This window comes from Zootoca vivipara, chromosome 15 (assembly GCF_965207765.1).
Source record: "Zootoca vivipara chromosome 15, rZooViv2.hap1.1, whole genome shotgun sequence".
Lineage (NCBI taxonomy): Eukaryota > Metazoa > Chordata > Lepidosauria > Squamata > Lacertidae > Zootoca > Zootoca vivipara.
Window position 1 is genome coordinate 10,270,760 of NC_142598.1, and position 13,099 is coordinate 10,283,858.

Genomic DNA, 13,099 nt, shown 5'->3' on the forward strand with positions numbered 1-13,099 from the left:
ACCCGGAGCGCCAAGGTGCAGGACTAGCCACCCTCGGGAGTGGGGTGAGCATCCCAGGGGGTGGGGTAGTGATGTCCCCCCTCAGGGATGACACCTGGGGCAGACCGCCCCCCTGCCCCCCTTCCTCTGCCAGTGGCTAAGGCTACTAGCTATACCGTACTTCTGAAAACCAGTTGTTGGAAACTGCAGGAAGTAAGCAGGCACGGTGCTAGGGCTTTTTGCACCCTAGGCTAAATCACCTTCTGGCGCCTCCCCCCGGCACATGCGTCATGACGCGTGCACAACACCGCTGACGCCTCTGCGTCCCCTCCATAGGCGGGAGGGCGCTGAGCTCTCATTTCGGCTCGCGTGCCTCCCACCTATGGAGGGGACGCTGTGAGCTCTTCAGCGGCCGCGGCAGCGAGCGAGCGTCGGCAGCAACAGCGCCCATAGCTGAAGGCTTCAGCTACGGATGCTGCCGCCGCCACCGCTCACTCGTTGCTCCCGGCGCTGGCGGCAGCACGGGTGGGCGGTGGGCAGGCTCGACAGCGCCCCCTCCATTTCGGCGCCCTAGGCCAAGGCCTAGTTTGCCTAAATGGAGGCGCCGGCCCTGGAAGGAAGAGTGCAGGAAGGAAGAGTTGCTTGCAGGTCCTACCTTCGGCTTTCCCGCAGGCATATGGTTGGCCACTGTGAGAGCAGAATGCCGGATTAGATGGGCCAATGGCCTGATCCTGCAGGGCTCTTAACTTTCTGTGCTCCTCTGCCCCCCCCCTTCTTCTTTTTTTACAAAATGCTTTCTCCCCCCCCCCCTGCAGGTTTTGAATTCTTTGAGGCCAGTGCCAAGGACAACGTCAACGTCAAGCAAGTCTTTGAGCGCTTGGTGGACATAATCTGTGAGAAGATGAACGAGAGCCTGGACACCAGCCCTGGCATGGCCAGCAACAATCACAAGAACACTGCCCTGAATGAGACACCACCTGCACAGTCCAGCAGTTGCTCTTGCTAGAAAGGACTCTGCCCCCCACCCCTTGGACCCTGTAGCAATTCATTGTCGTACATAGAGAGGAAGGCTCAGCAGCTGCGCACCTCTTCACCTGACCTCTGGTTGGCTGATCTGCCCTGCTTGCCTCTGGCTGTACCTGTTTTGCCTCTGGCAGCATGTGCCAGCTGCCCAGTCCCCCTCTGCCCACACCCACCCACCCCATAGCATGATTGGCATTTTCTACCAGAGGAGCATGATTGCCTGTTCTCTCTGCCCTTCTCTCTCTCTCTCCAAGACACACACACACTCCCTCCTTCCAGTATACAACCTCTCTTTGCATCCCGGGTGATGCTGATCCACCTCCAGATCAGTGGAGAACTTCCCCCAACTTCTTTTCAAGTCTCCAGCCAAACTCAAATCGTTTACATACATGACCAGCCAATCCTGCCTGTATCGCTGAAGAAATTGGGAGGCCAGTTCTCTTTTTGCCAACTTCAGCCTTTTGCAAACTTCTCCGCTATTTAAAAAAAATAAACCCAGTGGCAGTTTGATGACAGGTATCCTCATTCCCTGAGCTTTTAAGGGAGGGAGAAATGCAACTTGAAGGGCTGTCACAGTGGGATGATGGAGGGGCCTGCTCCTTTTATTTTATTTTGGTTTTTCCGGAATTTCAATACATTCATGCATATTCTACATGTTTTCCTTCATCTGTTCCCTTTAGACTTCCCATCCCACCCTTCCCGTTTTTCCTTTTTATGCTGCATATCCTCAGACAAGAAATTACCACCCATGGTTGTTCTATTCATTAACCTAGTTGGAGAGGCCAGTTCCTTTCAGGGTGGTTCATAGTGGAATGGATGCTGCTTGGATAAAAGACAAACAAACAAACAAACAAACCTGTTTTATCCCCTGTGGGTTCACACAAGGAATAAGATACGTCATTGAAATTCTACTCAATATTGATCCAGAGTAGATTCCAATGTATAGTTAGCAGAGTAAAAACTTAAAACACAATGCAGGATTCCCAAAAAACAGACCAGAGGCAAATATATTTCATCCAGCAGAGCTTTACTGCTACTGAAGCTTACTTTCCCAGTCCCGGACTGCAGAATCCGGGACCGGCAGCCGTGTGACAGCGGAAGCTGCGTCGACGTAACTTCCGGTGTCGCTTTGCCATTCTATGGGTACCAAAAATGGCCACCGCTGGATTCGAAAGTCGCTTCTACGCATGTCAGGAAGTGCGTCGACGCAACTTCCGGTGTCGCTCTGCCCATCTATGGGCACCAAAAATGGCTGCCGCCAACACTGGAAGTAGCGTCTATGCACTTCCGGACATGTGTAGATGCGACTTTTGAAGCCGGTGGTGGCCATTTTTGGTGTCCATAGAAGGGCAAATCAGAACGGAAAAAAATGGCCGCCGGCAGGAGAAAATAACGGAGAAAAACGGAAGACTAAGTGATACGGGGGACCACCGGGAAAAGGTAAGTAAAAACGGGGGTTTCCCGGGGAAAACGGGGTACTTGGCAGCTATGTACTGAAGGCGAATGAGCATAATGGTCACAAATCCAATACATTCAGGATTGGCACTGTCCATAAGAAATCCAGTTGCAGCAGACTTAACTTAAACTTACAATAACTCATAATAAGACTAAACATTAACATTAGCACTATCTATGTGCAGAACAACACACCAGAAGGAAAAAAGATAGAAAGAGAAAGTGAAACCCAGGCTCCTTGAGAGAAGGAGATAAGAGAACCAGTTTAAGCCAGCGAGCTGTACTCAGCTTAAACTTACAATAACTCATAATAAGACTAAACATTAACACTATCTATGTGCAGAACAACACACCAGAAGGAAAAAAGATAGAAAGAGAAAGTGAAGCCCAGGCTCCTTGACAGAAAGAGATAAGAGAACCAGTTTAAGCCAGCTAGCTGTACTCAGCTTCTCTAAAGGAATAACTCAAACGTCATGAACCTTCCGCTTGTTTCTTCGATCTCTACACATCTGATCAAGTAACTTTCTGCACTAACAAATGCAAACTGACCATTTATTGGCAAGGTGGGTGGGAGGGAAGCAGATTGATGTTGTGCTCCATGTTCCCCTGCATCCTTCCGAATTGAATGTATGCAGGCGACATCTCCAAGCCTTGCTGATGTCTCAATGCTGGCTTGTCATAGAGGCATTCCGTTTCCTTTTCCAAGGAACATAGAGCAGACATAAATGACTCACTCTGACTTGTATGCCAGCCTGAATGCCCCTTGGCTGAGTCATCTTCATGTCCAAACCACCCTGCATTGGCGCTCACACTCCCTCAGGTCTGACTGGCTAAGATCCCTGTGGCTCCAGAATCCCCTGGGGATATTTCAGTGGGTGAATTTCTATGGAAGACGGGGAAAGGCAAGGCACATGGCTTTCCAGTTTACCTGGCAGACTCCTTAACTTTGCCAACTCCAGTTTCAGGCTTGCTTGAGAACTGGCTTGTGCTCACTACAGTGAAGACCCAGCATTTATACATGGAATCTCCCAGAAGAAGAAGCTGTTGGACCTTTTCAGCCTTCACGTGAATCTTTCGATATTGCCTTTGCACATGTTTAGGTGGTGAAGCTGCCATTTCTGGTGTTGTCACATTATCCACCAGACCCACGAGGTTCCAGGCATCATAATTATGGCTTTGGGATCCCAGCCTATGGGATTGCAATGGTGCTTCAGAGATAACACATGAACTTGGCTACCAGTGACCAGTCCTTTACCATGATGATGATGATTAATTGAGTTTATATGCCACCCTATGCCCAGAGATCACAGGAAAGATCACAACATATATAATCAGAATTTAAAAAACAACCCTATAACACACACACACACCCAAAATAGAGCCACATTTTTAAAGGGCATAGGATGTACATCAGGTCAACCAAAAAAAGGAACATTTTTGCCTAGCACCTAAAGTAAGGTTACCAGATTTCCACCCCCCTCCCAAAGAATCCGGGGACACTTTTTTAAAAAGAGAGAACGTTTTTTTAAAAAAAACAAACCATTTTAAAAAAAGAAAGAAGTAATGTCTCTTCTGGGTCTCCTCTGTCGCGCAGCCTTCCTCTCGACCCCGGCCTGATCTCTTGGAGCGCTATCTGCCGTGGAGTAGGCGCGGGTCGGGGCTGGGTCGGCCACGTGTCCTCAGGGCAGTCTCGAGCAGGTCACGCGCCCTGGTGCTGAGGGGCGGAGATCGCTCCGGCGCCCCCCGCGCTTGCAGGGCACTACGCGGCGCCCTGCCTACTGGCCCGGCGCCCTGACACACCGCGCCACCAGGGGTCTACCTAGAGCCGGCCCTGCGTGTCCTTGCCCTCCCAGTGCTCTCCTACCTCTCTTCCTCAGCAGCAGCGGTGGCAGCAGCACAGCAAGGTCGGGGATCCCCTCTTTTTTTCTCCTTCCTCTTTCTCTCCTTTCTCCTCCACTCCGCCTTCTCCTGCGTCGGCTCCGGGGTTTTTACTGGCCCTGGAGCACCACTGGGCAGTTGGCCAGGTGGCCGGGCACTCTCGCACCCGGCTCAATTTGGGTGTGGGTGTGTGTGTCAGCGGTTCCCCCAGTTGACGTGCCAGGCGTCCCCAGTTCCCTCTTGGCAGCAGCATTCTCAGCAGCCCGGAGCCAGCCTGGTAGCGCAGTTGGCTCTGGCTGGCGTCAGGAGCTGCTCGCTGCCGCGGCACCCTTGGTGGAAGGACAACTTCTCTAGGGAGGGAGTACCAGAATCTAGGAGCAGCCGCCACCAAGAAGGCTCTCTCCTGCATCCCCACCAAGGGTGGTGGAGCCGAGAGAAAGGCCTCCGTTGAAGATCTTAGCACCCAAGCAGGTTTGTATGAGGAAATACTGTCTTTCCGATTGTCTAGCCCTGAGCTGTATTGGGCAGCAAGGGATTCTGTTGTGCTCAGTCAATCTATATCTCAAGAGCTTATTGTATACGATGAAAGGGCACTATGGATTAGTGATGGGCAGAAACCTCACCCGTTGCATGAGGGCTGGTGCCTATTGGGAAAGGTAGGGTAGAAGACAGGGAGAAGGAGAGTAAGAAACGCCAGGGCCAAATAATGTTACTTGCTTCAGCATCCTTCTTCCTGCTGGCTTCCACAAGGACAACACTGAAGACAAAAGAGAAGGAAGCTAATGGGCCATACCACCCATGGTAAAGAAGAGGACAGGCAGGTGGGGACTGGAGGAGAGGCAGTGCCCCATTGGCTCTATTAGACCAGCCTGCACTGCTAAAGGACCTTGGTGTGAGGATAGCCACACAAAAGGTGGGCTTCCTAGATCTACTGGGGATGGAGAAGGTGACCGAGGAAGCCACATTTCTAAAGCAGGACAGATCAAATGCTACTACTAAAAATGGTTTCAAATACAATTTCTGTAGGTTTATCACCACAGTCCCCTTCCTGGGCAAAGCAGTCAGACCCAGGAGGGAGCCAAAGAGGAAACGGACATGTGGCAAGTGTTGCTTTGCCGCTTCAGCTCTGCAATATTCCACTGCCAATTGTCAATCTCAGTAAGGAACCCTGTCAAGAAGACAGGCATTTAGGATTCCTCCTTTTCTTTCTCGGTGTTCTTCAGAAGTTTAAAAGAGCTAACCCTGCAAGTTTGTTATCAATAAAGGTGGTTTGGTATAGGTTTTCCCATAGGTTTATGTAGCAGAGAGCCAAACCCTTCATGACTGAGGACTCTGTTTTTCAACTGTGTGCGCAATTCCTTCATCCCCTCTGATCAGATAAGCTGTATATGTCCCTCCTGGGTATTTGCTCCTGCTTTCACCTCCCTCCAGAATACAAAGGAAGACTGTCTGGGCTCACAGCAGTGACAGGAGTTTCAAATCTGTTTATTACGTGTATGAGGATGTCTGCTAGAAACCTCTCATCAGCTCAAATACAGGCTTTCTACTAAGAAACCCAACAAGTTTTAAGTCTATCTCCCCCCCCCAACCTCTCTCCCTCTGTGTGTGTGTGTGTGTGTGTGTGTGAGAGAGAGAGAGAGAGAGAGAGAGAAGATAAAAGATATATTCGCTGTTCTTAAGCACAGTAAATTGATTGTCAACCAGCCAGGATCAACACTCGGGAAGGAATCATGTGATGTGTTGGTGCAGAATGTTACTGATGATGGCCCACAGGTAATAGAAAGGGCAAGCAAGTGCTCATTTTGGGAATGTTGTTAAGGTAGCCGCTGTTAAACTGTGCCTACAGGTTCCAGATTTTGTGAGCTGAAGAGCTCTTTTGGTTTTTTGAAAAAGGCTTTGTTGCAAAAGTCGGCCCTCTGCTGTCAGAGACACACTCAGGGTGCCTACAGACATTTTAAAAAGGGTCAGATGGCCTTTCCCCCAATGAGGCGAGCACTCCAGAATGCAAAATAATGACAAATAAGCAGATCAAACAATCATTTCATCAGAGATCATCCACACTAACCTTTTGTCCGGCCCTTTCCAGCCAAAGGTCTGCACTTTAAAGCTCCGTGCCCAAGTGCTGGTTTTGTTTGTTTTTGGTTTTTGCCCTATAGCTTTGCCTGTGAAAACCCGCTCTTCAAAGCTGAATTGGAGAAAATGGCAATCTGCAGAAAACCCAAATTGCTATTTGTTGTGCTTCAGCTTTAAAGAACAGGTTTTCACGGGGAAAGCTATGGAGCGAAAAAAGAAAAAGCACTTGGACACAGAGCCTGGAAAGAGCAAGGCAAAAGGTAAGTGTTGGTAAGCCCTCTCCTCACCCCAGGCAACCTGTCCTGAAGAATGCTGAAGACGCCTCTTGAGATGTTCTAATACATGGGGAAGAGGCTACCAGTGTTATGCCCTCTACCTGCACATTAATTTTGTGTGGAATGAACACCTAAATCAGGCACCCCCAAACTGCGGCCCTCCAGATGTTTTGGCCTACAACTCCCATGATCCCTAGCTAACAGGACCAGTGGTCGGGGAAGATGGGAATTGTAGTCCAAAACATCTGGATCATTACATCCCAAAGCAGGGTCTACACCGAGTACATGCCTTCACCTTCAGATGAAGCTGATCTAATGAGCACCGTTTGACTTTATTTACTGACTTCTTGCAAGATATCCATGTTGTCCAGCTTCTTCTGGAAACCTTTCCTTTGAATAACTGACGATGGATCCTTACAATATTTGTAGGGCAGGGATGGGGAATCTGCAGCTCACCAGATGTTTCTACAACTTGCATAATCCCTAACCATTGACCATGCTGACCAGGACTCATGGGAGTTGCAATCTAACAACATCTGGAAGGTCACAAGTTTGCCATCCCTGTCATTGGACCTTAAGTGGCAGGTCAAAAACCCCATCTGGCCCAATCAGGCATTGTGAAGGATTTGCTTAATTTATGCAGTCCCCTCCCCCATTTGTTTTGAGTGGAGGGCCCAAACCACACATCACTTAAAGGGCTCAGTGGAGAAGCCGGGCTGAGTGCTTGCTCCTCTTCCATGCAATTTCCAAACAGGGGCTGAGGAGCTTTGAAAATAGGGGATGTTGTTCCACCTGCGCACATTCAAATATCTTTGTGCCAAACATGGATTTTTAGAGTTAATCATCTTCAGTAATAATTGTATTTTTGTTAATCAAGAGCTGAAATGAGTGAAATACAGGGTGACTTTCTCATTTATGTTATGTGAATTCTACAGTGTGCATCGAGGCCACATATCATGTTTTGGAAACCCTTTAAAAAAAAACACCCGGCTGTGTCAGATGACCTTGATCTAGAAATGTACTGAAGTTCTCGCCATGCCAAGAACAACACGCTGCCCCAAATCACTCCTAAGGCAGCTGGTGTTCATAACTCCACATTAACAAAGTGGTTGTGTAAGATCTGGAGACACACAGGCTGGTTGGGTTGACTAAAGGACGCTTTATATTTATTGACTGAATAATTGACCAGCCACTTTTCTACATTAAAACATCCTTTAAAAAATGCGCTACAGATATGAACAATAGCTCATTAAACTTTAAAGCTAAAGATATAGCATAATTAATAACCAATCAACTAATAATAGCAACAATAAAGGCATTTGCAGCAGCGGGCACAAAACCAAAGTCTGTAAAACATATGTGATCGGAGAAAGCACTCTACCTGTCAATGGAAGCCTCCTAGATATTGCCAAGTGGTAGTACCTTGCAGTTGTTGCCCTGCCTCAACACTGTAAATTAGATGACTCAGGACAAGACCACAGACATACATTAACGTATTGTTACACACCAGCCCGATCTCCGAGCAGTGCAAGATTCTAGGGGTCCAGGCGCTTACCCAAGGGTTCTTGCTTCCTTTGGAAATGAGGCACAACAGATTCTGCGGTGACTTTATGATAGATGGTTTATTTAGCTATATATACAACTTGAGCCTAGACGGAGAATCCCAACATTGCACCCTGAGGGTCCTTTGCTTCTTGCATAAGTGCAGCAGGCTTGGGTCTGCCAACAGAGAAATCAGTCATGCTCCGTCTGTGTCTTCGTTACAGCCTATCTCAGCCAGCCCACATGGTGTTCCAACCACTTTCTCCATCTTGCAAAACTAAAACTCCCCCCCCCCCCCGTTCTTCTTGATGGCTCCTCTGCTAGGCAATTTCTGCCAGGCAATTTCCTGGACATGGAAAAAGTGGTTTAAACTCCTGCCCCTACTGGACCCAAAGATGCAGGGGTCAGCAAACCTTTTCAGCAGGGGGCTGTTCCCTGCAGGTGGAAACATTAACCAAAGATCCATTTTTTAATGTCTTTTGATTTTATCTTGGCCTTCTGCTGTTGCATTGTTTTATTTTTACATTCAGTGCTTTTTTTTCTGGGGGGATGCAGGGGTACGCATACCCCTAAACATTTTGTGAATCTAAGTTAGTCCTCATTGAGGGGCAGTATTTCAATATGAGCAGGAAAATGAGAGTACCCCTAAACATTTTTTAAAAGAAAAAATAAACACCGATTACATTTGTATTATTATAGTAATTTAATTGTGTTCTGCTTTGGAAATCAATACGATTGAACATCAGGCTAAAAATATAACCTAAATGAATACAATTAATATATTAAACTGAACAGCTGCCAATGAGGCTCTTCTAGGTGCAGGGCCGGCTCTAGGTAGAGTCCTGGTGGCGCGGGGTGTCAGGGCGCCGGGCTGGTAGGAAGCCGCGTGGAAGCCATGCTGCGCCCTGCGAGGGCGGGGGCACCGGAGCGATCTCCGCCCCTCAGCACCAGGGCACCCGACCTGCTTGAGACTGCCCTGTCTAGGTGCTTTGTTTCATACTAACCAAATATCAGGTCCGATGACATCAGCCATCTCTGTTGCTGAACAGGAAGTGCACCTTTTTGTTTGGTTTTTTACTATAGGCGTTTGTCTTTTCATTAAATATGCATCATAAAAGCTTGGGCTGCACAGGAGCAAAGCTTTATTTGCTCAGTGGAAACACAGCTGTTCTGCAAATGCATTCATGGTGTTTTTGTCAGACAAATCATATTCTCCCAGACTGAACTCAGCGAAAACCACTTTGCGATCATCCCTAGGGCCAGCTCCGACTTTCCTATTGTCAGGAGTATGGGCAGGAGTCAGGCTCTGGGGCCTGTAGTGCTTTGCAGGACTGGGGCCTGCCTCAGCTTGTGCTGGAGAAAGCAAGGAGTGGCCACTCAGGTGAGGCCTCAGCTTGTGCTGGAGAAGCAAGGAGTGGCCACTCAGGTGAGGCCTCAGCTTGTGCTGGAGAAGCAAGGAGTGGCCACTCAGGTGAGGCCTCAGCTTGTGCTGGAGAAGCAAGGAGTGGCCACTCAGGTGAGGCCACTTGATACCTCACTGCACCTGGTGGCAGGAGCTGGAAGGGATAAAAGCTCAGCATTTCCCTGCAGCTCTTTGCCACAGCAACGCTACCCCTGCCTGGTTGCCTCTGGCCTCTTGCTCCTTGGACCCTTGCCTTGCCGAAGCCTTGATCCTCGACCCTTGGACCTCTGCCTTGCTGACACCTTGCTCCTCGACCCTTGGACCTTCGCCTTGCTGACGCCTTGCTCCTCGACCCTTGGACCTTTGCCTTGCCGACGCCTTGCTCCTTGACTCCCAGACCTTCGCCTCTGCCTTGCTCCTTGACCCTGCGACTACCTGCTGCTGGACCCACAGCCCCACACCTGTTCCTGCTTCTACACCACCATCTTGCCTCTGGTCCTGACATCCTCAGCCAGGGCTTCAACCGCCCGCCGACCGGACCGTGACACCTTAGGGGCTACTGGTGCGTTGCACCAGGGTGCCCACCTCTCAGGGGCGCCTCTCAGTGGCGCCCCAGCGAGTGGGGGAGCTGCGTGGCTTTGCCGGCGGCCTGCCCTTTCCCTGCACACCAGCTCGCGAGCTGGTGGTGATGGTGAAACTGCCCTGCCTCAGCTCGGCCAACCAGGCTCAGCTCAAGGTCCGCAGGCAGGAGCTGCAGTGGTGCCCCGCCACCTACAGCCTGCGCCTGCCGCTGCCCTACAGTGTGGAGGAGGCCACCACATTCACAAAAGCCATTTGTACTCTGATGGATGTGGTGGTTATTCCTCTCCGATTGGTACCTCCTGGTTCTCTCCACCATTTTGCCAACCCAAATAGAGCTTTTTGCCCAAGAACGAAAGCCAGACTTGTATGTTACATCCCCTCCATCAACATTAATTTTACTCACACAAGGTAGAACTAGATATCTGATACCTCAACACATCAGGGAAGTTCTGGAGACCTCAGGTATTGTGATCATTAGGGTTATTATTTATTACACTGTAATAAAAACACTTTTTTATTTTTTACTTTGTTATGTGGAACAGTGAAGTCATATAATACATACAGATTAGCTTCCCTCCGATCAATGAGCAGGAACCTTCACTAAATAAATATTTCAACAAAGTATGTTGAAGTTCTGCTCATATGAAAGTTATTATTTATTAAATTTTATGCTACCCTTTGACAGCTGGTTAATCAGCTAAGCGTACTTTAACAAGCTGACACCCTTAAATAACTACTTCCTGTGCTTTCAACAGATATCGCCTGCAACAACCTCAATTTATTAAATTTGGTGATGGGATTACAAACTATGTAAATGAAATACATTTTGGCAATCTGGGGAGGGCCTGGGAGCAGAGGCTGGCAGGCATAGAGGAGAAAAAAGTCCACAGAAAATGCTCTGCCCAAAGGGCATGTGCAGCCAGCCTCAAATGGATTGCATAGCTCCCTTCCCTCCCTGAAATCACAGGAACTTTGCAGTGGCACTCGTGTATCTGTCATGAATGAGCCAACCCCCAGGGAAGGTTTGCAGCCAGCCAACAGGGAAGGGTTGCTGCCAATTGAAGGAAGCAGCCAGGAACAGAGAGGGTTAACTGCCATCCAGGATAAGCAGTGGGTAGTGCCCCGCCCCCTGGAATGCAGGCTGATAAGGAAATGGTGGGGAGCCAGCTAGAACACAGTCAAAGCTCACCAAAAGCACACACAGGTGGGAAAGAGTTAAGAGACAGCCTCTCAGAGAATGGGGAAGGGAAGGGAGCTGACCCCCTCTCTCTGAGGTCTCTATGAATGGGAGGACTCTAAGATAGGAAAAGACAGCATTTTCAGAAGGGTCATCATGATTAATGAGAATGGCAGCATGTTTTTGCAATAAATCTTCCTTTTTAATTAACCACGCTCGGTGTGTTATCAAGTCGGAAACTGGGACTCCTGACAGCATCCCTGGGCTGTTGGGAGGAAGGCACATGGCGATGATTGTCCGTTTGTACCTTCCGTCTTCCCCATCATCATCCTGCTCCCCTCAGCCTGCCGCACATCTGAGAGTAGTGCAGTTGTGTACACCGATCAGCTGGGGACTGGGAAGAAGGCAAAGAAGGGATTTGCTGAGATTCCATCTTGCCCCTCCCCACTGCCCAGCTGATTGGGCAGCAAGCGCTCCAATTGGAGAACAGCCTTTACCAAAGGTGTCACGGGCTTTGAAGACGCTCAAACTCAGGAGACGGAGAAATGTCCTAAGGGGGAGGAACATTTGGCAAATCCACACCGTTTGGCAAATCCACACCAACTCCTGCCTGGAAACCTATGTCCCCACTGTGGAAGGACGTGTGGATCCAGAAACGGCTTCCACAGTCAGTTACGGACTCACTGTTAAAACTGTGTTTATGGAAGACAATCTTACTCGACTACGAGTGTCCGCCAAAGAGGAGCAGTGTCGAGTGGTGTACTGCTCAGCTCTGTCCAGCGCCAAACAACTGGGCTGCAGAGAAGCGCGAGAAGAGATCTTAGCAATCTCATAAGGAATAAGGAATCATTTATTGGCCAAGTACCAAACAAGACTTGGAATTTTGCTTCGACTACATTGCAATGTAAACGTACCTTATACAAACACTGTTCCACTCACAATACAATAGCACAGCAAAGGAACCCCACCCATAACTGGCCTCCCTTTCCGCTACACAACTACGAATTTAACAATTTGATGGCACATATGTCTTCTCCCCATCTAGCTGGTAAGCATGCTGAACTATGCTGAAGTTTGAGTGTGTGTGTGTGTTCATAAAACAAGTGCTGGGAGGGGATTATATGTGTGTGTGTGTGTGTGTGTGTGCGTGCGTGCGTGCGTGCATATGTGGCCCCCAACTCATTGGCTCATCCTCATGTGGTCCTCAGGCCCATCATAGTTGGGGACGGGACCCCTGATTTAAGGTCCCGTTACTGCATATAGTTTAAATCTCCCCTGCACTAAAACTGTACACCTGATAGCCCTGCATACACGATAGCAGGCCTGTACAGATCAAAACACAATTCAGCCTACATCGCAAATCAGAAAGCAAGAATGTAGGTTTGAGGTTTTCCACAATCAAGCGAGATACACATTTTACAAAGGAAAATAAAATTTTCATTCTCTATTACACCAGAGCCAAAGGACTTTAAAAATAAGACGTCTGCCCAAATTATAGCCTCATAATTGAGAGGCATTACAGTGGAACCTCAGTTTATGAACACCTCAGTTTACGAACGCCGCAGACCCATCTGGAACGGATTAATTCACTTTCCATTACTTTCAATGGGAAAGTTTGCTTTAGTTCAGGGGTGTCAAACTCAAATTCATCGGGGGCCGCATCAGCAGTTTGGTCACCCTCAAAGGGCCGGTTGTGTCTGTAGGACTATGTGT

The 13,099-nt window shown here is 48.8% G+C and overlaps 2 protein-coding genes across 4 annotated transcripts in view; one reads left to right on the forward strand and one right to left on the reverse strand.

The window, feature by feature from the left end:
* RAB3D (RAB3D, member RAS oncogene family) overlaps window positions 1–1,512 on the forward strand; it is a 35,437-nt gene extending 33,925 nt beyond the window's left edge. For both annotated transcript variants that reach the window (XM_060268670.2, XM_088658850.1), the window contains exon 5: window positions 795–1,512. In XM_060268670.2, coding sequence (XP_060124653.1) covers window positions 795–985 — 191 coding nt within the window. In that variant the 3' untranslated portion in view covers window positions 986–1,512. The remainder of the gene's footprint in view (window positions 1–794) is intronic.
* Window positions 1,513–11,574: 10,062 nt separating this feature from the next.
* Window positions 11,575–13,099, reverse strand: part of TSPAN16 (tetraspanin 16) — a 28,617-nt gene continuing 27,092 nt past the window's right edge. For both annotated transcript variants that reach the window (XM_088658847.1, XM_088658848.1), the window contains exon 8: window positions 11,575–11,780. In XM_088658847.1, coding sequence (XP_088514973.1) covers window positions 11,712–11,780 — 69 coding nt within the window. In that variant the 3' untranslated portion in view covers window positions 11,575–11,711. The remainder of the gene's footprint in view (window positions 11,781–13,099) is intronic.